The sequence below is a fragment of the Lacerta agilis genome, chromosome 10, assembly GCF_009819535.1.
Source record: "Lacerta agilis isolate rLacAgi1 chromosome 10, rLacAgi1.pri, whole genome shotgun sequence".
Taxonomy (NCBI): Eukaryota; Metazoa; Chordata; class Lepidosauria; order Squamata; family Lacertidae; genus Lacerta; species Lacerta agilis.
In genome coordinates, this window is record NC_046321.1 from 29,081,938 (window position 1) to 29,107,455 (window position 25,518).

The 25,518-nt window shown below is 42.8% G+C and overlaps 1 protein-coding gene across 16 annotated transcripts in view; it reads left to right on the forward strand.

Moving 5' to 3' along the window:
• The window catches only part of TNRC6B (trinucleotide repeat containing adaptor 6B), a 103,382-nt gene that overhangs the window by 42,842 nt on the left and 35,022 nt on the right, over window positions 1-25,518 (forward strand). For 11 of the 16 annotated variants that reach the window (XM_033162685.1, XM_033162673.1, XM_033162676.1 and 8 more), the window contains 4 exons: window positions 10,378-10,474; window positions 17,926-17,947; window positions 18,189-18,536; window positions 21,084-23,405. In XM_033162685.1, coding sequence (XP_033018576.1) covers window positions 10,378-10,474; window positions 17,926-17,947; window positions 18,189-18,536; window positions 21,084-23,405 — 2,789 coding nt within the window. Of the gene's footprint in view, window positions 1-10,377; window positions 10,475-13,507; window positions 13,588-17,925; window positions 17,948-18,188; window positions 18,537-21,083; window positions 23,406-25,518 lie in introns of those variants that run through there. The other 5 variants (XM_033162674.1, XM_033162686.1, XM_033162678.1 and 2 more) reach the window with 2 other exon arrangements.

Here is a 25,518-nt window from a genome sequence, read left to right on the forward strand (position 1 = left end):
CTGTGTAAGACATAGCAATAGTTGTGACAGTACTATGCAGAGAATAAATTACTGTGGAATCCAATTCACATGGGTGTGATAAGCTAGTCAGAAATGGGCCACTGCCATATGTATGGGGTCTTTCATTCATTTGATTGCATTTTCATTGTGTTGTTACACAAGGTACTATTGGTATTGAACTATTGATATTTAATGATCCAAGGAATCATGTATCTAGTTCTGTATGTGCAAGTTGGTTTTGAGCCAAAGGATAAATGGACACAAATCTGACATCAGGAATCACAAGACAGAGAAACCAGTAGAACACTTCAATCTCCCAGGACATTCTATACAAGATCTCAAAGTAGCTGGCTTATTACAAAGGAATTTCAGAAATAGACTGGAAAGAGAAGTTGCTGAATTGCAACTTATCACCAAACTTAAAACCATGCAGAGACCTGGTCTGAATAGAGACATTGATTCTTATCTCATTATACATGACAAAGCTATTTTTAGCCATCTCACCCCTTGCTTTTTCCTGCAAGGCCAATTGCAGTCGTTAACAGTCATCAACAGTGAAAACAAAATAAATAAAAAAATTCCTTCCAGTAGCACCTTAGAGACCAACTAAGTTTGTTCTTGGTATGAGCTTTTGTGTGCATGCACACTTCTTCAGATACACTGAAACAGAAGTTTCATTGTGTTGTTACACAAGGTACTATTAAAAACAAAATCGAAAATTCTTTCTAGTAGCACCTTAGAGACCAACTGAGTTTGTTCCTGGTATGAGCTTTCGTGTGCATGCACACTTCTTCAGATACACTGAAACAGAAGTCACCAGATCCTTAAATATAGTGGGGGAGTGGGGAGGGGTATTACTCAGAAGGGTGGTTGGAATGGGTGATAGGCTGATAAGTGTGGAAAACCTGTTGACGACTCTAAACGGCTGCAATTAGTCTTGCAGGGAAAGGCAAGGGGTGAGATGGCTAAAGATGGTACTATTGATATTGAACTATTGATAATTAATGATCCAAGGAATCATGTATCTAGTTCTGTATGTGCAAGTTGGTTTTGAGCCAAAGGATAAATGGACACAAATCTGACATCGGGAATCACAAGAATTTTTTTATTATTATTTTGTTTTCACTATGGCAGACCAACACGGCTACCTACCTGTAACTGGAACTATGGAAGTCATCAACAGGTTTACCACACCTATCAGCCAATGACCCATTCCCACCACCCTTCTGAGTAATACCCCTCCCCACCCTATCACTATATATAAGGGTCTGGTGGCTTCTGTTTCAGTGTATCTGAAGAAGTGTGCATGCACACGAAAGATCATTCCAAGAACAAACTTAGTTGGTCTTTAAGGTGCTACTGGAAGGAATTTTTTTTCATTTTTTATTTTGTTTCATATAGGTTTGTCAGAAGAACTGTGGGGTATGTCCCAAATGCTTGACTACACAAAAAGTAGCTGTTTGCAGTTTATCTAGCATGTATGTAATATAACAGAAAACATCACTGAATTTTGTGATATTATTATTTCTTTTCACTGACCTAGAGTGGACATAATTACAGGAGTAGAAAAGCTTTCCACAATTTTCCTGTGTATTTTTCATAAAGAGAATGTCCTCCTTGAGCACAATTTGAAAATATTTCTCAAGGGAAATATATAAGGGAAAGTATTTCTCAAGGGAGAAATAACTGAAGTAAGAATATGCTCTTGCACATAAACTGCTTTTAGAGAATTTTGGTGGTAGAAAAGATATACTCATGTTTTGCATAGCGCCTGAAATATTAGGTTAGTCCAGGGAGTGGTAATGTCACATTTTGTGAGCCAGTTTGAAATGTGTGGTTGTGCTTCACCTCCTCAAGGGGTGCTCCCTGGATCCTGAGGTTTTGAGCAATTATCACCCAGTTGCCTTTGGATGAGATACTTGAGAGAGTTGTAGCCAGGCAACTTTGGACATACTTTGATGAAGCAGATTTCCTTGACCCATTTCAATACAGCTTCAGGGCTTGGTTTGGCACTGAAATGGCTTTGGTTGTTGTGGTTGGTGATGTGTTTTTGGAGAGACACAGCAGTGGTTCCTTGTGGTCACTCATTATTCTGTTAGCAGATAAACCATAGTATACATCTGGAGCAGCTGTATGGGTTGGTGACATGATGATACAGTGGTTCTGTTCCTGCTTACAGGGCTGTTTTCAGAGAACCATAGAGTGACATGCTTGGATCTGTGGCAACTGTGCTGCGGGGTGCTGCAGGGTTCAATTCTTTCCCCAGTGCTATTTAACATCTACGTCATGAGTAGGCAAACTAAGGCCTGGGGGCCGGATCCGGCCCAATCGCCTTCTAAATCCGGCCCACGGATGGTCCGGGAACCAGCATGTTTTTACATCAGTAGAATGTGTCCTTTTATTTAAAATGCATCTCTGGGTTATTTGTGGGGCCTGCCTGGTGTTTTTACATGAGTAGAATGTGTGCTTTTATTTAAAATGCATCTCTGGATTATTTGTGGGGCATAGGAATTCATTAATCCCCCCCAAAAAAATATAGTCTGGCCCCCCACAAGGTCTGGGGGACAGTGGACCAGCCCCCCCTGCTGAAAAAGACTGCTGACCCCTGATCTACATGAAGTCACTGGGTGGAATCAGTTTGGGTTTGGGTCTGAATTTTATTAACATAATATTCAGTGCTATGTTAATGTTGAGCTGGTGTCTAGCAGCAGTAATGGGCTGGATGAGAGCTAGTGAACAGAAGCTTAATCCGGACAAGACAGAGACATTGTTGGGTAGTTCTTGTGTTTGACCTGCTGTAGATGGAGTAGCACTCCCCCTGAAAGAACAAGTTCATAGTCTGGTGATTCTCCTGGATCCATCTCTGCACTGTAGGCTTAGGTGGTTTCTGTGGCAAGGAGAGCCTAGTTCTAGCTCAGGGGTCTGCAACCTTTAAGACAAAAAGAGCCACTTGGACCCGTTTCCGAAGAGGAAAAAAAACTGGGAGCCGCAAAACCATTGCGGCCCACAAAAATATAAACACCCAGAAGCTCATAGCACAATTTAGACAGGTAATGAAGAGCAGGTAATGAAAGCAAAATGGCAAAATATCACGAAACGCTCCCCCCCCCCAGCCAAACAACAAGCACTGTATTAAAGGAACCGTCCGAACGCCTGATGCTGCAGGGGCAAATCTAGAAGGGGAAATCCAACCCCTCAGAATACTTCCGCCCCATGAACAGCACAAATGCAACCCTAAAAGTTTAGCAAACTTACGCAAAAGCACACAGCATGCACACTGCCCCAATCACTATTGGCCAGCAGAGGGGCTGGGCAAGGTAGCTGAGAGGGGCTGAAGCAGGGGGCTGATCACGTCCCCCCTACAGGCGCGGGAAAACATTCCTTCAGAATGGATAAAACCCTTCTTTCAGTCCATGGGACTCCCGCTTCTAGGGGGGGCAGGGGTCTTCTAGGGGGGTCGCTGCCCCCCCTGCCCCCCCGTTGGTACGCCCATGCTCGGGCCCCTTTCACCACGCTGCTTAAGGGAAGTCTCCTGCGCACCCCCGAAACAGAGCCCGGGACCGGTCGTCCCCTGAGCTTTTTTCCGCACCCATCTCATCCCGTTGGGCCCCCTTAGCTGAACAGCCAGGCTTCCTTTTCCTTCCCAGACTGCCACGTGTCCTGGAGCCGGGCCCTTCCACTTTTTAAAAAGAGGGCTTCCCCGCCGCCCCTGGCCCAGCCCGCAGCTGCCTCTTTACCTCGACGAGTCGGCACGCCTCGTCGAATCACAGCAGCCAGCAGCTCCACCAGCAGCAGCCAAACACAAGCGCTGGGACAGGCGCTAAGGAGGGAAGCTGCTGCGGTCTGCTGCTGCGCCTGCGCTGGCACGAAACAAGGCACGCATGAGCAGCACAGCTGCCGGCAAGGTAGAGAAGTGGGTGGGCACAGGCGGGCCAGCAGCGCGGCGCAGTGCCCCCTACATTTCGGCGCTAAATGCACCGGCCCTGCCCGGAGCCGCAGCAAAGGTGCAAAAGAGCCGCATGCGGCTCCGGAGCCGCGGGTTGCAGACCCCCGTTCTAGCTATTGGCTGTTCTTCGACTTAGATGGGTGATAGTTTAGAACATTCTGATAACCTTCTGTCTCAATTATTATAGCGTGTGCTATGCAGGGTTGCCCTTGAAGATGGTCCAGAAATTGTAGCTTGTGCAGAAAGCAGATGCTAGAGTATTAGTAGTACTTAGGTGTTGCATAGCATCACTCTATTCTTGTGGAACCTATGCTGCCTGCCTGTGCCCAGTGTTCAAAACTAACCAGGCACCAGACATGTTTTGCAATTGGTGTGGGTCTAATTGCAACCATGTGGAGATCTCCGGAGGCCAGGTTGGCAGTTGACATCTCCATCTAACTGGCCCCTCCAGCTTTCTTAAACAGAATAGCTTACCGTATTTATTGCATTTATATCCCAACTTTTCCTCCAAGTAATACATGGTTTACCCCCACTTCAGTTACGGTAATTCCTACAACGACCCTGTGAAGTAGGTTCAGAGGCTGTGACTTGCCCAAGGTTACTCAGTGAGCTTCATGACTGAGTAGGGCTTTGAACCCTGGTCTCACAGGTCCTAGTCCAACACTCTAACCACTACACCACCCTAGCTTCCTGGAGTACCTCTGCTATGGGGCAGCAGTATAAATAAAGTAGGTAAATAAATATGGGGAAAGCAGGGAAAGATTATGCATGCTCCACCTATGCGCAAGATGACCCAGAATGTAACCCCCACACTATTTGGGGGTTGCCTGTATATTTATTTTATTATTATAATTAGATTTATATACCTTCCCTATCCGAAGATCCTGGGGTGGTTCACAAGATTAAAAAATACAGGACAAAAGCATGCTAATGAAAAGTACGGTTACGTGAGTGCCTTGGCAGAGGGTGTGCTTTATTCTTTTGTAACAGTTGTAAGCTGAGAGAGATTCTCTATTTATGGTTTCAAAGGAAATATGTAACTGCCGTAAGATATTAACTCATTCATTTTGGGTAAACAGAGTATTCATTGTGGTGAAGTTTTCCATCTACATGGGCATAATGGCAAGCTTGAGAACTTCTGGTGGCTGCAAATCCTTTCACCTCCTCCTTCTCTTCATCATAAGGTGGCCATGCTGCCCCCCCCCCCCAAAGTGCATAGAGCTGAAGGAAGAGTGGTGTGCTCACACCTTTTTCTTATTTCTGATTGTGTCACTCAGCTGCTGGTAAAATTTCATTCAGCAGAATTAGAGGAAAGCACTGGATCTGTGAATTGATTTTAAATCTTCAGTCTATCCAATACTCTTATGAAAAGTTATGAAAATTTAGGGGACTCTATTATTCTACCGGATCTGACTTTTACCCTTATTTCATGGAAAAGCTGTGTGTGTATCTGTCTGTGTGTCTGTCTGTAGGGTATGTGCATGCATTTGCACATTTTCTTTCTGTCTCTGGAGTGTTTGAAGCAATTAGAGAGTGTGATGCCAAGGGCACTCACTCAAAATCCCAAATACACTCATTGATCCAAAGAGATTGGTGATCTCTCATCTGTACGTTGGGTTTTCTTGCCTAAACATACCTGCATGGTGAGCTTTGTGAATAACTAGGAAAAAAGAGTGGAGCTTATATTAAAACTGGAGCTGCCTCTTACAAAGTATGTTTAGAGATGTGTTTGTTCGGGGCTTCACTAATTACAAAGGGCTTTTTCTAATTGTGTCACCCAGCTGGTGGTATAACAACAACACAACAACAACTTATTATTTATACCCCACCCATCTGGCTGGGTTTCCCCAGCCACTCTGGGCGGCTTTCAACTGAATATTAAAAACAATACAGCATCAAGCATTAAAAACTTCCCTAAACAGGGCCGCCTTCAGTTGTCTTTTAAAAGTAAAATAACTGCTTATTGCCTTGACATCTGCTGGGAGGGCGTTCCACAGGGCAGGCACCACTACCGAGAGGGCCCTCTGCCTGGTTCCCTGTAACCTAACTTCTCGCAGCAAGAGAACTGCCAGAAGACCCTCAGCGCTGTACCTCAGTGTCCGGGCTGGACGATGGGGGTGGAGATGCTCCTTCAGGTATACAGGACCGAGGCCATTTAGGGCTTTAAAGATCAGCACCAACACTTTGAATTGTGCTCGGAAACGTACTGGGAGCCAATGAAGATTTTTCAGGACCGGTATCATATAGTCTCAGCGGCCACTCCCAGTCACCAGACCAGCTGCCGCATTCTGGATTAATTGCAGTTTCCGAGTCACCTTCAAAGGTAGCCCCACGTAGAGCGCATTGCAGTAGTCCATACGGGAGATAACTAGAGCATGCACCACTCTGGCAAGACAGTCTGTGGGCAGGTAGGGTCTCAGCCTGCGTACCAGATGGAGCTGGTAGACAGCTGCCCTGGACACAGAATTAACCTGCGCCTCTATGGACAGCTGTGAGTTCAAAATGACTCCCAGGCTGCACACCTGGTCCTTCAGGGGCACAGTTACCTCATTCAGGATCAGGGAGTCCTCCATACCAGCCTGCCCCCTGTCCCCCAAGAACAGTACTTCTGTCTTGTTAGGATTCAACCTCAATCTGTTAGCCGCCATCCATCCTCCAACCTCCTCCAGACACTCACACAGGACCTTCACCGCCTTCACTAGTTCTGATTTGAAAGAGAGGTAGAGCTGGGTATTATCCGCATATTGATGAACACCCAGCTGATCTCTCCCAGCAGCTGCATGTAGATGTTAAAAAGCATGGGGGAGAGGACGGAACCTTGGTAAAAGTTTATTCAGCAGAATGAGGGGAAAGCAGTGTTCACATCTTCCCCTCTGCACCCTTGTATTCTGCTCTGGAGAGTCCCCCAACACTTCGGAGCAGATTGCCAAAAATGGCATCCCTCCCTATTGTGCTGAAGGAAACCTTGCCATCTGACTGGCACCATTGGATACAAACCAGAGGATTTTAAGTAGATGGAATTTCAGTACTTTATTTTTAACTATTGTGTTCTATATAAAATACTTTAAATGGATGTGAGTACCCCTTTTGACTCTTTAGGCACCACTGCACTCACAATAAAAATAAAAGTAAATCTCTCTTCCTTTTCTTTTTTAAAGACTAAGGTTCCAAGTTCTGAGTAAACAACATATGTTGGATTATGCTGTAAATGTACCTCCTTTTAGCCAAGAAGCGACCAGTATTTTTGTCATCGGAGGATAATGTGGAGCATGTTCTTTAATTAAAGTTAATTTTAAAAATTCCACAAGTCCTCAAAAGTCCATTTTAATATTGTCTGGAATTGATTTTAGATTAAGAAATTTCTGATAATGGGTTCACACAATACTTTGGTTAGGAAAAGTCTTGTGATTAGGAAAGAAGTTACTGAAGAATTCAGAATGTTGCATTATCTATTGAAGACCTTAAGTAATTCTGTCTTGCCAGGTCCTACTTTTTAAAATGAATTATAACATTAACTGATCATTTATTGCTCAAATTATGGTTATTTTAATCTTTTGGAAATAATTTTTTTTCATACAAAGACCTCTAACAGTGAATATCCGTTCCCTTAAACGTCTATAATTATCCTAACCATGGATGTTCAAGCCATTTGAGTAAACAAGACAGCATTGTTGCATTAGTTAACTGCTTTTAAATGCATGGTGTTTTACTAAGAGTGCCATATCAGTTGTTCTAGATACTCTATATAAAGAAGGCAGACTCCTTGCTGTGATGCTACTTTGGATTTCTGCCAAGAAACAACAAGCATTGCTTGTTGGTGAACAAATCTATGCCTCTTAGAGTGATTGTTTTAAATTAGTTGGCAGTTCTGATTTAAACATAGCTCTGAAGGATTTTAATTTTCCCTTTGTACACTCTCTGTTACATCTCAGATTGCTTCTCAAATCTCAGAACTCTCATAACCTAGGGAATTTTTAGCCGCAGAGTAGTGTTCATGTCATGTATAGCTCTCTTTACCCTGCAACACAAAGAACTAGGGAAGTATAAAGGGAGATCACCTATTTTAAAAGTGTTTGTTTGCCATTATATTTTAGGGCCACCGCTGTAATACATTCCAAAGAGGCAGTTATGGAACTTTTTAGATGTTGAGGAATTCCAAGGAAAAACCCTGTGCAATACAGTAACGTTATAAATCCTGGCCCTCCATAATGTTGGTGTTCTTCAACAGTAGGTGAGATAAGTGAAGACTATGTGGAGAAGTGACTGACAAGTGAGAAGCAAGTTAAGTAGTTCTTGGCTCTGGAGGACTTGTGGTGGTTGCCTTTTTAAAAGGCTTAGTAATTGGCTTTTTATATAAAATCTTACATTTAAACCATTACAGTATACTTTTTTTTTTGTTAATGCTGAAACATTGTTTATTTTGTGGAGATTATTTTTCAATCCATTATAGTTTCTCTCAGATCTATACATACTTGGTCTTTACTATATTGCACTATGAAATGGCATAGCATTACTTTGCTTATGTAACATGAGAAATTGTCAACATGGATTCAGCTCATAAACCTTACATTCAGACCTTTAGACTTCTTCCTTGCTCATCTAAACTGTTGATCATAGCAAAATGCACAAAATGACTTGTATTATAGGAATTAATCATGGGAATTACCGTAAGCAATAAACAGTTTATTGTCTTATCTTATTGGAGGCAGTTATTCTTCTTTCACATGTTGCTAGTTGAATATGTCTTTTATTTGTTTACTTAGGCCTAATGCCTCAGTTGTACCAGTGTATCTGGAAATTTGGTTATGTAGCTACTGTTGGTTAAAAGTGAAATGAGGTTATTCAGTTTTTACACAGTAAACACAGGAGGGAGAATGGAGTAGAAATGCACAAGGATCTTTTAGCTCCATTTTAGGGGTTGGTTCACACAGTTATATTCATCACTAAGGGGAGCATCAGTAGTCTGTTTGCCTGTGGGAATGAGTTATCTGATTGTGAAGTGAATGGCCCAGTGCTGACCAGTATGGCAATGAAAGGCCTTTTCAGAGAGAAGTGGGTAGTTTCTGCGTGCCCATAAAACAATCTGGGTATGCAGAAAAACAGTTAGAAAAAGCAAAAGGTGGGAAGACTGATGACTCTGCATGCATGTATATTGCAAGCCATTTGTGGGCCCTGTGGCCATTAGGCCAAAGGAAAACACATGGCTTTCCACTTTCCATTAAAATCAGTGTGGGGGACATGATGGGCATGTGGCATTTTGCATATCAAAGTCATGAGGTAGAATAGTACTGTAGTTTCTCAGTACCAGCTTCTGGGAATGATCTTGGATCATTATTACTATGAGAGCATTAACAGCCAAAGGATGGTGTGTGTGTACATGGTGGAGAACCATGGATATGGAATTTTCCTTTGAATTTTTGTCTGAGCAAAGAGGCAAACCAACTGTTCAGTTTAAAGATCAATTTGTATTTTGACTATCAGTAATAGTGAGGTGTAAGCTTAAAGGAAATCTGAAGCTCTACAATTTCTCCTTCCAGTTTGCTTACAGTTCCTTGGATTTATGCTGGTATATTAAATAATTTGTGTGAGAATCCAATTCAAAAATTGGATCATACTTTGATTTTAGACCCAAAGCCTGTAATTGATTATCAGGATTTTTTATTGCATTCTTTTAATGCAGTCTACAAAATGTCTGTAAGCAACTTACAAATATATAAAATGCTGAGTAGCTTTGTTGGTAATTTAATCCAAATATATAGAATAAAATACAATAGAACAAAAAAAATATTAAGTTTTTTATTTAACAAGAATAAAAATGACATATCCTACTCCAGTGTTTTTCAACCACTGTTCCGTGGCACACTAGTGTGCCGCGAGATGTTGCCTGGTGTGCCGTGGGAAAAATTGAAAAATTCAAGAGAATTACTTTATATATAGTCAATATAGGCACAGAGTTAATTTTTTTAACATTTTCTAATGGTGGTGTGCCTCGTGATTTGTTTCATGAAACAAGTGTGCCTTTGCCCAAAAAGGTTGAAAAACACTGTCCTACTCCACCCCACTGAAAGATGAACATCACAAACAGGATATAAATCATACTACACTATGCTCAAAGACCAAAAGCCTGAGCAAGCAGGAAAGCAGACATTGTTGGTGTGAGGTGTGTTTCCCTGGGGAGAATTTTCCACAAATGCAGAGCCACCACTAAAAATTCCTGTCTCTTTTTGCTACCCTCCATACCCTCCAGTGATAGGCTTCTGGTTGATTTATATGGGGAGGGGTTACTCTTCAAGTTAGGCATTACCGGTATATGGTGTTTTACACATTAGAGAGGTAGCCAGCATCTCTTTGCTATTGCAGAGGTTTTGTTTTGGCTTTTTTGTATAAAGCATATATTTAGGAATAACTTTTTAATTTTAAACTTTTAACAGAGAGAAGGAGCAAGAAAAGGAAGAACAGTTAATGGAAGACAAGAGAAGAAAGAAAGAGGATAAGAAAAAGAAGGAATCTACTCAGAAGGTAAGCCAGGTATTTGTTTGATCATACTTTGTAAGGTCATCCATTTAAAATTGACCAGTGAGCATCAACCACTATGATTACTGCAACTACTATATTCTCACTCACCCACCCCAGCAATGCTGCATGTACATTTCAGATCATCTTCTGTATTTTCTAGTTAGAATCCTGTTCCTTTTAAGCTAGAAGAGGATTTATCTTGAGGTTTGCATACAGTCATCTCAGCCATGCCATATTAAACATAGAACAGTGTTGATCAAGCTGTAAAAGCAGCTGGTTCCCTCTGTGTCATTTATAACTTGGGTGCTTGTCTGGCAACAATTGCTGCTTTCTCAGACATGCAGGTGAGTAGCAAATTATAAGATTATTTAAAGAAATCTATTCATGGATCCGAGAAGTGTTCCCAGGATGCATTTTACATCAGTAAGTGCGAGACTCTTTGTGCTTCTCTTAGCTTTCTTACTTTAGCACATGAATTGAAACTCTTTGGAGTGGTTCCCAAATTCCTGGGGCTGAGGTCCTGGGATTATTGACTCATACATTGCCTTCATTAAAGCAATGCAGGAACAGCATTTTATCTACAGCCCTTGATTTGGGGGGAAATTATTTTAATTTTTACACTTGTACCCCACATTTAAGAACGTAGGAAGAGCCTTCAGACTAGTGGCCCATATAAACCAGCATCCTGTTCTCACAGTGGCCAACTCAAACAAAGCTTGTGGGTCCAATGGCATTCTCCCCCCTTATGCTTCCCAAAACTGGTAGTCAGAGTCTTGCTGCCCCCAACAGTGGAGACAGAACATAATAGTCATCTTGGCTAGTAGCTTTTTATAGCTGTGTCCTCCAGGAATTTATCTAATCCTCTTTTTAAAGCCATTCAAGTTGGTGATCATCACTGCCTCCTATGAGAGCAGATTCCATGGCTTAACTATGCACTTGTGAACAAGTGCTGTCTTATTTTTGTTCCAAGTCTTCCAGCATTTGACTCCAATGGATGTTCACGAGATCTACTGTTATGAGAGAGAGAGAGAGAGAGAGTGAGTGAGTGAGGGGGAGAGAGAGAGAAAAAACTTTTCTATATCTACTTTCCCTGCACCATGTATAATTTTATATACCTTTAAACAAAAAAATCCAAAATGTTGTAACCTTTCTTTATAGTAGAGGTGCCCTTTCCTAAACCCTTTCCAACTCTATAATACACTTTTTGAAGTGAAATGACCCAGAATGGTACACAGTACAGTGGTACCTCGGGTTACAAATGCTTCGGGTTTCAAACACTTTGGGTTACAAACTCCACTAACCCAGAAGTAATACCTTGGGTTGAGAACTTTGCCCTAGGGTGAGAATGGAAATTGCGTGCCGGTGACAACAGGAAAGCACGCCTCAAGTTAAGAATGGTTTCGGATTAAGAACGGACCTCCAGAACGAATTAAGTTCGTAACCCGAAGTACCACTGTATTCCAAATGCAGTCGCACTATAGATTTGGTTAATGGTATTATGATATTGACACTTTTGTTTTCAACCACTTTTCTAATGATTCCTAGCATAGAATTAACTATTTTCACAGCTGGCACACACAGAGTTAGCCAGTTCTCCATTATGACCCATAGGTCTTATTTCTGATCAGTCACCAACACTGCATGAACATACATGTGAAATTCATATTTTTTTGCCCCAATATGCATCACTTTACACTTGCTTACATTGAAAAGTATTTGCCATTTTACTGCCCAGTTTGGCAATAACATTTGGAGCTCTTCACAACCTTTTTTGTTTTAATCACCTTGAGCAATTTAGGATCGCCAGCAAAAATGATTATCTCACTGCTTGTCCCTAGCTGTAGACTATGATCAAGTTAAAAAACACATGTCTCTACTTATTCTTGGAGGACTCGGTTTTCCACATTTCCATCTTTCTGCTTCATGTTTCTTGTCAGTTACTGATCCATAAGAGGACCTTGCTTCTTGTTTATGATTGCTAAACGTACCTGAAAGTATTTGTGAAGTACTTTGTCAAAAGCCTTTTGAAAGTCAAAGTTCATAATGTCAGCTGGATCACCTCTATCTATATACTAGTTAACAGTCTCAAATAACTATAAAAGGTTAGCGTGATGGAAGTTAACTTTGCATAAGCCATGCTGAATCAGTAATTTTAGAAAGATTCTAGGGCACTTTATTCCAAGGAGCTCAAGGTGGCATACACACTCTGTCCCCCCCTCCCCCCGGCCTTTATTTTATCCTTACATTAACCCTGTGAGGGAAGTTAGACTGGCCCAACATAATTTAGTGAACTTCGTGGATGAGTGGGGATTTGAACACTCTAGTCACTCCCCCATCCTGTATTATTACTATTACTGTTTAAATTTGTATAGTATATGGCCCTTCATCTGAAGATCACAGGGTGCTTCATAACAAAAATGCAAAATGAGAACACAAAATACATAAAAACCAAACAAAGCATTAATTCCAAAGACACATTTAAAAGGCCATAAAATGTTTAATCAGCCAGAGGGCTGGTTTTAGAGAAACATTTTCACCTGGTGCCTAAAGATTTGTAATGTAGGTGCCAGGTGAGTTTCCCTGGGGAGCATATTCCACAAAAATGGGAAGCCACCCTAGAAAAGACCCATTCTCATGTTGCTACCCTCCAGACCTCTTCTGGAGGAGGCACACGCAAAAAGGGCCTTAGATTATGTATCTCTTCAAGCAGCAGCATCTAAAAATTGTTGAGGCTTTTCCTCCTCTTGTTGCTCTACTTCGCCAGGACCTGATATGTCAGAACAATAGAATCTTCAGCCTTAGAAAAGCACTCATAAAGATTTGTTGTGGCTAATGATGTATATTTGAACAGGGCCTCTTAAGTTCTGATGAGCAAAGACCTTTTAAAGTAAAAATTGAAGGCTTTTTGACATCTTTTTATGTTGCTCTTTCTGGTTTACTGTACAAAAAACTAGCTCTTAATTCCTCAGACCTATTAAATGTGAAGTTTTACTTAGGCAGGAATATTCAACACTGCCTGAAAAACCACCCATCTTTTTGGTCTAGATCTTCTTGATGAGCCAGGAGAGACAGAACATCGATTTAGCACCAACCCATTCTCTTTGAGATGACTGCAGAGACAGGAGGTGATTTCTAAGCACTGTCACCTGGAGGCACAGGCGGGCCAGGGTGTTCCCATTGTAGTGTAATAACAAACCACCTTTTTTGCTGCTCACTGGCCTTCTACATCAGTGCTTTATACTGTGGCTCTTTACAGATGTCAGCTTGCTGGTCCATAGGTACACTACTCCATGTATGCAGTGTTGAAAATGGGCTATAGAAGCTTCAAACCATTATTGCGTATTTATCACATGGTACCTTAAGTCTTCAGAGATAACAGATCGGAATCAGAGCTTCCATTATGGCAGCTGTCAAAGGCACCTTAAGTCATAGAAGTTATAGAAACTTTCCAGTAACATAGTCACTTTTCCTGAGTGTCTTGGTGGTACTGGATCATTCCCCCCCCCAATCCTATGAAAATATAGCACAGAGGATACAGTTACTGATTCTGTTGTCAGCCTTAGGAAATGGCATCTTGATTTTTTTAAGCTGGATTCCTAACATCTTTATGTTGGACCTTCTTCGCCAACCGAGTTTGCACAGCGACTGGGGCAATGAAATAAAAGCTTGCCCACATTATCTTTGCTTATCTTTATTTTTATCAAACAGCTGCAAAACACCCCTTCTCACCACCTTTCCTCAACAGCATTTCTTAACAGTACACACTACACCATTTGATCAACTTAAATACAGTTTTCAAAATAATAAATTACCCTATCACATCGCTGCATTCGGTGCAGTAGGTAAACTCCTGCTAATTAAATTGTTAAGATACCTCAAGTGTGCTGAATTGTCAAAAACTCACAGATGTGCTACCATGCAGGTTATAATTACAAACACACACCTCTGAGTAGCACCATTGACCACATCAATATCAAGAAAACCCAACACTTTAGCCCCTGTGGATCCACATTATAGTCATCCTGTCTTCATTTATGATTAGCCAAACGCTTCTGGGAACCTACAAGCAGGGGATAAAGGCATAAAGCTTCCCTCCTTCACCCCCCCCCCCAAAAAAAACCTGATTTTCAGGGTCATGCTGCCTCTGAGCTTGGAGATGCTATTTAACTATAGTGACTGATAGCTTCCATTATAATTTTCCTCTATGCATTTGTCTAATCCCTTTCTAAAGACATCTAAGACACTGGCCATCTCTACATATTATGACAGTGAATTCCATGTAACCTTTACTTTGTGTAAAGCACTTCTTATTGTTTGCCCAGAATCTATTCCCAGTCAGTGGTAAGTGACCTCCCAAAATTAGTGTTATATGAAAGATGACATTCTTTCCATTTTTCACTGTCTAGTTAATAATTTTATGAATGTCAGTCATGTCCCCCCTTGTTGTTTAGTTGTGTCCGACACTTCATGACCCCATGGTCCATCCCCCTTAGTCCCCCCCCCTTTTAAACAAAAAATCTGTGGGATTGATGGGGGGACGCACAGGACAGGACAGTACAGTGGTACCTCTAGATACGATCGGGATCCGGTCCGGAGCTCCGTTCGTATCCTGAGAAGTCCGCAGCGCCGCTTCTGCGCATGCACGGATCGCGATTTGGCGCATCTGCACATGAACATGACGTCACTGCACGCGCCTGTGCGACCCGCCAAACCCAGAAGTACTCCATTCCGTTACTTCCGGGTTTGGCGCGTTTGTATCCCATGTTGTTCGCATCCCGCAGTGAAAGCAACATGAGGTACGACTGTAGTGAGAGTCTTAACTCAGTAGTGGTGGGGGAGGGCCCTTGCCCCTTTTGCTTCCTGAGCCACTATACCCCCAATCTAGGTTAAGAATCTGGACAAATCATACTTCCCTGGTAAGAACATGGCCACAGGGTCAGAGTTAGCAGTGCTTGACTGCCTACTCTTGTCTGGGGTCTCCCTCTCTTCCAAAGTTCCCTCTCCTGAGTGAGTAGATGCCCTTCCAGCCGTCGTAATGTGAGCCTGCAGTAGGAAAGTGCAGGGAGGGTTCTGATTGCCTGCATCCTCTGTTGGACAATTTCTCACAGTATTGGAGGGGGAAATGTGTTGGCTTCTCAGTCGGGTTGGCACACACTGCCCCAACCACTCTCCTGTGACTCTGTTAAATAAATAAAGAAAAGCACCGTGCCAGCATCCAGGGCAGGCACACACCAGTTACTGTTGCACAATTTCTTCCCACTGCTCTCATCGCTCTCCTGATGTCACTGAGCTTTTCTCTTGACTGCTTGGCCCCTTATGCCCTGTCTTATGCCCTGCCTTCCCACCACCACCACCACCCACCACTTACCAATTAAGCAAACAGTTGGTGGGTTGGAGTTGGGGCAGTGCAAAGGTGTGAATGGGTTTCCAGTGAAAATAAATAAAATAAAAGCAAAAATAAAATACAAATTTATGCATCTGCCAAAACTGAGTGCTATGTGAGCTCAGGAGAACCACGATCGTTCGCTTGTGAGGCAGGGCCAGTCTGGGGAGATCAGGATGGTTCCTCCTCCAAGGAGCATCTTAAAGCATCCTGCTTAACCCACCAGAGGGGAGGAGCCTTCATCTTGAGCTATTTGAGGAGCAATGACTGGAACCTGTGTGTTCTCTTCAATACTTGTGCTCAAATTGGCCTCTCAAAGGGTTTTTGTTTCTGGATTTGGATCTCATGTCAGCTTGCAGCCTTTTAGGGCCTGCTTCTTGAATGGTAAATAAACAGGAAGCACTCATTAAAAAACTGGGTCCTATAGCCGTGATCTTTTGTTAACTCTTTTAAGCCTCATTATTAACATAAATCAGGCAAAGTTGTTCCTGTATCAAATAATATGGTGAATTATACTGTGTTTTTCTCAGTTGAAATGATGGGCATGAGAAAAGAGGTGTTTTTGCATGCACTGGCAGAGGAAGAGGGGTGCGGGGGGAGCGCACCGCCCCCGGCAGCACGATCCCGTGGGGTGTCATTGTGGCTTCCTCCCTGCCCGCGCTGGGCGCCATGCGCTACGTGCCCCCAGGACACATGCCATACCCCCGCCTGCTCTCTGCCCCCCAGTGCCAGAGCATGAAGCTCCGCCACTGTTTGCATGTGTGTTTATTGTACAACAGAGATTTGACTAGGTTGGAGCAAACAATAAACTAACATTGTACTATACTGCAACACTGCACCAACCACAATTATTTTAAGAAGAGATAGTTAAAACTCAACAATTTTTTTTTCTTTATTGTGTAAAATTGTTCTTTACCAAAAGGTTCCAAGTTTATATAAATGTGCATAATAACACAGAGTTTAAGGAAACTTCCTAGTCGTAGAAATTTTGAATAATTGTATTCAGTCTTGTTATTTAAGCATTTTATTCACATTGGTTTGACTTACTGAAAAGCTTTTAGCAGCATTGTGTTTACCCTAGTGAGACTTTCAGCACAGTTTGTACCTGAGTTGTTGGAAATCTAATAGTGCTAGAATTCCAATGTTTTTTCACTTGTGACCATTCGGTGTTGGAAAGCCGTGGTATATATGCTGCATTGAGGTAGCCTCTTGAGGTGTTATGTTGTCTTGTATAGGAATCTGCATCCTTGCTCATGTTTACTTGAAATTTGTTAAAGCAGTGGTTCTTCAGATAATCTATTACTGGGAAGAAAATAGGCTTGTGCTTTAAGATGCTCTATTTCTTAGAACAGGGGAGGTGGGTGTCGTTGTGATCCAAACCACTGAGTCTCTTGGACTTGCCAATCGGAAGGTCGGCTGTTCGAATCCACGTGCTGGGGTGAGCTTTGTCCCAGCTTCTGCCAACCTAGCAGTTCGAAAGCACACCAGTGCAAATAGATAAATAGGTACCGCTGCGGAAGGAGGTAAATGGTGTTTCCATGTGCCCTGGCTTCCCTCACTGTGTTTCGTTGCGCCAGAAGCTGTTTAGTCATGATGGCCACAAGACTCAGAAAGCTGTCAGCAGACAAACACCCGCTTCCTCAGCCTGAAGTGAGATGAGCACCACACTCCATAGTTGCCTTTGACTGGACTTAACCATCCAGGGGTCCTTTACCTTTACCCTTACCTGTTTCTTAGATTTCTGTTGAGCAAACACTTCAGTTGTTAGACAAAGTAAATTTTCTTGCCTATCTTGTGTCAAATATTCTTGATATCTAGGTTCTAGTACATACATTAGTATCAGTTTTCTTTTATCTGCTTACTTGCAAAATGAAAGAAATGCCTAGATATTTGAAAAGGAGGAAGACTCTTTTGCTAAACAAAATGTATAAATACTGAAAAAGACAATTGTTTGACCATTTTAATATTTGTACATGCCTAAACAGGTTATGTTTCAAATATGGATAATCTCACCTTTAACACAGGCTTAACTTAGTTAACAAAATGCTGTTTTTATTTATTCTTCTCATTTCACTTACAGGTCACAGATCAAAAAACCAAAGGTAAAAGGCTTTTAATTTTTCTAAAACTTACAATTTTTTTTTTTTTTTTGTCTTTGAGCAGATCATTTTCCACTTCTTTCTTAAAACAAAGTTCTTCTACCTTTATTAGCTTCATAGGATCAGGGCATAAAATATATTTTAATACTAAAAATGGTTTTTCATAAATAATTTTAAATATAGCCTTTCATATTGTTCAGCTTGCAAAACAATTCAGAACACCAATTTATATGTTTTGTTGCAGTGCCCGAAGCGACGAAACCAAGTTTAAGCCAACCAGTGACCGCCAGCCCAATTGGCAGCTCTCCATCGCCACCAGTCAATGGTGGCAACAATGCCAAAAGGGTGGCAGTGCCGAACGGTCAACCGCCAAGCGCCGCCCGCTACATGCCTCGGGAGGTGCCGCCGCGATTCCGTTGCCAGCAGGACCACAAAGTGTTACTGAAACGTGGGCAGCCCCCTCCGCCATCTTGTATGCTCCTTGGGAGTGGAGTAGGGCCACCTCCTTCTCCAGCACCTGGAGTAAATCCAAACAACGCACAACTAGTAACAACAGGAGTGCTGCTGCCATGTGACAGTGGGACTGCAACAGGTAGGAAAGCTCTACGTTCTATGTTATATGATCCTAAACGTCTGTTTTCTTGCCAAATATCTTCAAGAAAAAGGCTAAGGCGTAAACCCTACACAAATCCAGAGTGGAGTTCCTAAGACTGTTGGATGGTGCCTAGTAAGCCTCCTCCTGGCAACTCCTGCAGCCAAGCTGGTGCCAAATGTATTGCTCTGCTTTCCTTTAGATCACATCAGCAAGGCTGAGGGTGGGGGTATTGTTTCTGGGCAGCCCAGGACCTCCATACACACTGCCCAGGCTTGCGCCCCGGGGAGGTCGCTTCAGTGCTGATAATGCAGCACTGCTGCATTATCTTCACCCGCAGAGGCACACTCCATTGTTTGTTGAGGCAGCTGGGTGTCAGCAACAACAATATCCTCCTGAATTGTTTCAAGACAGTTTTTGATTGGGTAGATAGGGAGGTAGCCCATCTTAAAAAGTGATGTTGTAGGAATAGAAAAAGGGAAATTAAAATCATTAAAGTCTGGGCACCTTCCTTATATGTGGATAGTCTAATGAATTGGGAGGATTTTACTTTTCAAAGAAAGAAAATGAAGGCAAGTGTTACAATTTTTTTACAAAATGATGAACACTAACAAATAAGTAGAAAGTGATTTTTCTTTAATTATAATGGAACTTTGCTTCTCCTGATTAAAATTGGTTACCAGTACATTTAGGTCTGACAAAAGGAGGTACTTTAAAATAGAACATGCAATTAATTAGCATGGAATTCACAACTACAGGATGCTCGGTTAGATAACTTTTTTAAAGAATAGATTCATGGAGTTCAGGTCTCAACAGCTGGTAGCCATGATAGGAAAAAGAAAAAGAAAAACATGTTCACAGTCTGCCTTAAATATCTTTTTATAATATTTTGTTTAAACTAAAAAGCATTAGTAGAATTAAAATATATACGCATTAAATATCACATACGATAAAAACACCACAGCACTAGCCCTTTCCTTAAAAGTAAGTGGCACTAATAAAGAAGAAAGTTCTAAAGGGCTGATTGCAGCAAGCTGCTGATTCTGAAGCTTCATCCTATCTGTACTTAAAAACAGTCATAAAAACAGGATGAATAAAATTACAAGATAAGAAAATAATAATAGAAAGCCTAAAAGAATGAATTATATAAATATATCTTCCATCTTTCTACCAAGCATACCAAATATTCATGAATGTTGCCAAATAAAGGTAGTGGGACTGTGTCAACCATTAGGCTGTTTAGTCATATAAATCACAAACGGCCCCCAAGCAGAAGCAGAGTCAGTTTTTCTGAAATGCACATGACTTTTAAAATAATAAGATGCACTCTTCCACCTTAAATACTAGATACTAGGAATAAACAAGGAAAGAGCAGCCTGTTTGCCCTTTGCTTCCCAGAGATAACTAGCTAGTTCTTTGGACACAGAAAGCTGATTAAGATTGGATATTGGTTCTAGAAGGCAGTTATTATACTGCTTTCAGATATCTTTGGTAAACCTGGTTTTTCATTGCCCTTTTACCTTGGAGAGAGGCTTGCATGCTCAAGACTTGAGATGATTGGAGCAAATTTTTGAAATATTTAGAAGATCATAATTATGTAAATCACTAACAGGGGTGATAGAACACTTGCAACCTAGGAAAAAAATATATAACCAAAGATGGAGGTATTATAATAGAGAAAATGGAATGTGAGATATAAGGGAAAGCGGATGAATGATGTAAATTAAGAAAACTAAAGTAGAGACGGAGGGAAGTCAAAACTCGGCGGAGTTTTTGCAATACTGTAAAAATTGTATGTGGCAAATGTGTGTTAAGTTTTGTTGATTTTTGAAAAAAAAAATTTCAAAAAAAAAGAGATGGGCTGAAATTTCTCCCTAGAAGGTAGTAAGTGAACAGATCCTCAGTGTGTTCAAAGGGTAACTGAAAATGTAAATGTTGTAAGGATTATTATTTTTTTATCTGCAAAAGATGTTATCTTTGGGGAACTCTAAACTAGTACTTTCATTTTGTTTTTTCATCTAATTTGCACACCTCACAAGCTAACCTTGAAAGTTATTTGGTACAATTGATGATGGCCCAGTTATCAATTTGCAGGACTAGGGGGTATTTTATTTGGCCTGATATGGTACTCTTCCTTACTGAGTATGATACATAATGCATACAAAATTAAATGTGACATTCTTAAGAACATTAAAGTAGCCCTTCTTCATCAAGCCAAGGTCCATCTAGTTCAGCATTGGACTAGCCCCATGCTTCTGGAAAACCTATAAGCAGGCCTGAAGACCGAAGCCTTCCCATTGTCTGTCACAGTCATTTGGAATTCAAAGCCATACTGCCTCTGCCATTTAGGCCATTTGTTAAATCCTTTTAAAAAGTCATCTCAGTTAGTGGGCATCATAGATTTTGTGATTGTGAATGTCATACTTTAAAGTATAAATGATGGCTTGTAAATATTTTAAAATTCAGAATAGTACAAATAACTGGTATGTGCTGTTTGTCGTTCCCCATGTTTTTATGTATAATTGTGAATAAGTTTCATTCTTTTAGATTCAACAACTGGAGGTAGTGCTTCTTCAAATTATGCAAATTCCACTTGGGGTCCTGGAGCCGCCTCCAACAGCACCAATGCCAACCCAACTCACGTCTGGGACGCGGTGATTGTAGACAGGTCTGACATGGAAGAGTGGCCTTGTATTGCCAGCAAAGATACTGAGTCTTCTTCCGAAAACACCACAGACAACAACAGTGCCTCGAACCCTGGCTTGGAGAAGAGCACTCTGCCAGGAAGCACCACTAGTAACAAAGGAAAAGGAAAAAACCAGTGCCAGTCTGGAAGCTCTGGTAACGAATGTAATCTTGGGGCCTGGAAATCTGACCCTAAAGCTAAATCTGTTCAATCTTCCAATCCTGCAGCGGAGAGTAATAGTGGTCTAGCAAGCTGGAGGAACTTGAGTGGGCAGGACAGAATTGGCCCCAGTTCTGGCTTCAGCAATTTCAACCCAAATAGCAACCCATCTGCTTGGCCAGCACTAATTCAGGAGGGCAATTCAAGGAAAGGGACTTCAGAATCTGATAATGGTGGCTCCAATGCACAGATTAATACAGCAGGTCAGACATCTAGGGAACAGCAGTCAAAGATGGAAAATGCGGGTGTTAATTTTGTCTCTGGCAGAGAACAGGCTCAAATTCACAACACTGATGGACCAAAAAATGGAAACACTAACTCCTTGAACTTAAGTTCACCAAACCCAATGGAGAATAAGGGAATGTCCTTTGAAATGGGCTTTGGGAACCCCTCCAGGAACACTGATGCCCCTTCACAAAGCACTGGAGAGAGAAAGACTGGGAGTGTTGGGTCTTGGGGTACAGTTAGGGGGCCTTCTGGAATGGACAATGTCTCTGGTCAAAGCAATTCTGGAAATCATGGGAACAATGGAAAGGATAGGGAGGACTCGTGGAAGGGAGCTTCTGTTCAAAAATCAAATGGGTCACGAAACGATTCTTGGGATAACAGTAACAGGTCTACGGGTGATGGGTCTTGGACCATTGGCCCTCAACACTCTAGTGAAAACAAATGGAGTGAAGGGAACAAAATGACATCAGGGGTGTCTCAGGGAGAATGGAAACAGCCGTCTGGGTCTGATGAATTGAAGATTGGAGAATGGAGTGGTCCAAACCAACCAAATTCTAGCACTGGAGCATGGGACAATCAAAAGGGCCACCCCCTTCCTGAAAACCAAGGCAATTCCCAGGCCCCCTGTTGGGGTAGATCTTCCAGCTCTACAGGAAGTGAGGTTGGAGGTCAAAGCACTGGAAGCAACCATAAAGCAGGAAGTAGTGACAGTCACAATTCTGGACGTCGATCATATAGGCCTACACATCCTGATTGCCAAGCAGTCTTGCAAACTTTGTTGAGCAGGACTGATTTGGATCCCCGAGTGCTTTCAAATACTGGCTGGGGTCAAACTCAAATCAAGCAAGATACTGTTTGGGACATAGAAGAGATGCCAAGGGCAGAGGGAAAGACTGATAAAGGAACTGAGGGGTGGGAGAGTTCTGCCATTCAGACAAAGAGCTCAGGGGGCTGGGGAGATGCACCCAGCCAAAGCAATCAAATCAAGTCTGGATGGGGTGAACTCTCTACTCCGACAGAGTGGAAAGAGCCCAAAAACACTGGAGGATGGAATGATTTCAAGAACAGTTCTAATTGGGGAGGAGGAAGACCAGAAGAAAAGGTGACAACATCTTGGAATGAGAATTCCAACAAAGACCCAGGGTGGAATGGACGGCCACCTAATCAAGGGTGGTCTTCTGGAAAGAATGGCTGGGGAGAGGAAGTTGACCAAACAAAAAATAGTAACTGGGAAAGTTCAGGAAACAAGTCAATGTCAGGCTGGGGTGAAGCTGGTCAAAATGAGATTGGGACTTGGGGTAATGGTGCAAATACAAACTGTTCCTCAAAAGGAGGGTGGGATAATAGTAAAAGAACTCCAACATGGAATGATTCTGGTAGACAAGCCAATTCCTGGAATAATCAGCAACAGCAACACCATCCGCAGTCAGAAACACCTGGCTCCTGGGGCCCACCACCACCACAGCCTCCAGGAAATGGGAGGCCACCCAATCCTAACTGGAACAGTGGGCCACAGCCAACTGCCTCAAAGGATGAGGAACCCAGTGGCTGGGAAGAACCATCCCCCCAATCAATTAGTCGAAAAATGGATATTGATGATGGCACTTCAGCGTGGGGAGATCCCAGCAGTTACAACTACAAGAATGTGAACCTGTGGGACAAGAACTCACAAGGTGGACAAGCTTCACGAGAACAGAATCTGCCAACACCAAGGCCCAGCAAAGTAGCACCCTCAGGTATTCCTTTTATTTGCCTTCTTCATTGTAATGCAAACTAGTATATGCAGATCTAAATATGGTGAGAGGTTACCTGCATTCTGTAGCTAGGTCTGTGTCATTTGAAATTTTGGAGACACAACTTCATATATCAAAGAGGTGTCTGTCTAATTATGGCTTCATGTGAAATATTCACTGTTCACAAGTAAGGCTGTTTGCTGTGTCAGGGAACTGGGAGAGGGGAGCCCCAATGTGTTTAACTTGTGAAAGGGGGGGATAGTGTTAACACAGAACAATCTGTGGCCGGTGTTGCTTGAAACTTCATCTGTATGTCAACACAAGGATCCCATCCATGTGCAGTCTTGATCCTATTACTTAAGCTGAATGTATGTGTATATGTGCAAATACACCTGCTGAAGCTATGCCCTAAAAGGGTGTTTTTGCAAGCTACCAGCTTACTGTCACTAAAATTTTGAATTAAGACATCCACTTGTTACTATCAAGGGGATCTGTGAACAGTAGAAGGCTTCTACAGGGTGAGTCCTTTAAAAGAGGCCCCGTGGATACAGAGTACACATGTTCCATGGGGCCTCTTTTAAAAGACTCACCCTGTATATGTGTATTTCCTGCTGAACCAGGAACTTTGTGCATGATTCCCATAGCTGGATCCCATTGTTTATCCTCCAGGACCACATGTACTATTTTAGTGCTGAATTGGGGCCTCATCCTGATCATTGTCTTGGGGAATGGTGGTGAAGGTTCTGTGGGTATTGAATTCAGCTCTCTTATCCAGCTGGTGATTGGTGCTTTCAAAGCTGACTGGTATATGCAGTCTGCTGCTGTACACTATTATCTTTGGATTGTGGGTAAGGGGACTTGTCTCTCAAGATGCATCATTACCAGTAATGGTGGTTTTTGTGAGTCAGTTTGCATCCTTGTTTCTTCAGTAGAAATATATAGCTTCATCTACAGGCAGCATTGGACCTGCAGTTAATTTAAAGTAGGGGTAGGGAATCTTTGGCCCGCATGCCAAATTTAACTTGCCCTATGTCCCACCAGGATGCTTTATCCAAGCCATATCCAACTACCCCACCAGTGGGGCAGATAATTTATGGGACTTTGTCAGAGGAGGCTGTTGCAAAGTGCTTGGGAAGTGCCGAACACAGAAATTGCAGAACTCTTAACACAGCACTTCCAAAATATTCAACAATCTCCTGGTTATGACATCAGATGATTTACCAGTGGATGGTCTTGCTTACCCAGGGGTGTAGGAAGCCTCTTTGCCGCCCGGGGCGGCAAATGCTGTGCGGAGGCACCCCCCTGGGGGAGGGGGCGTCGCCGTCACAACGCACGTCGGACGGACTGCGCATGCACGGAAATGCCGCACATGCTCAGTCCGGGCTGGTGCTGCTGGTCCCACGGCGACCGAGCGAGCCGCCAACTGAGCAGCGGCCTGTGGGGCTGCCCCATCTGTGCTGCTGTATGGACGGGGCAGCCCCACGAGCCGCTGCTCGCTCAGCGGCTCGCATGGTCGCCGCGGGACCAGCAGTGCTGACTTGGATGCACTGTGCATGCCCAGAATTTCCAGGCATGCGCAGTGCATCCGTGCTGGTGCTGCTGCTCCCACAGCAGCGAGCGGCGGCTCGTGGGGCTGTCCCGTCCGTCCGTAAAGCAGCACGGACGGGGAGGCCGGGCGACGGGGCTTGGCTTGGGGAGTGGTGGGAGGGGCCGCTGAGTGTCACCCCCCTCCCCTGGAACCTGGGGCGCGCCGCCCCCATCGCCCCTCCCTTGCTATGTCACTGTGCTTACCTGTCAAAGTTGGAATTGGGGGAGATCAAGATTTGGCCTGCCAGGTCAAACATATTCCCTACCTCTGTTTTAAAATAACAAATAGGATTAGTTAATGATTCAAATTATCCAATTTTTCTTGAATTGCTTTGCTTTCCCTAGAAGTGACAATGTAATTCAGCAGCATTATGTAAAAAGCCATTTTTTTGTTGAATGTTCAACTGCAGTTGAGTTCAGCAAAGCACCCAGGCCCCCTTCTGTGTTGGGAAGGGTGATGTGCATCAAAAAATCAAAGGGAGTGCTTATCCTTCCTTGCCAGTCACCCCCCCTCCCCCAGTTTCTCTTA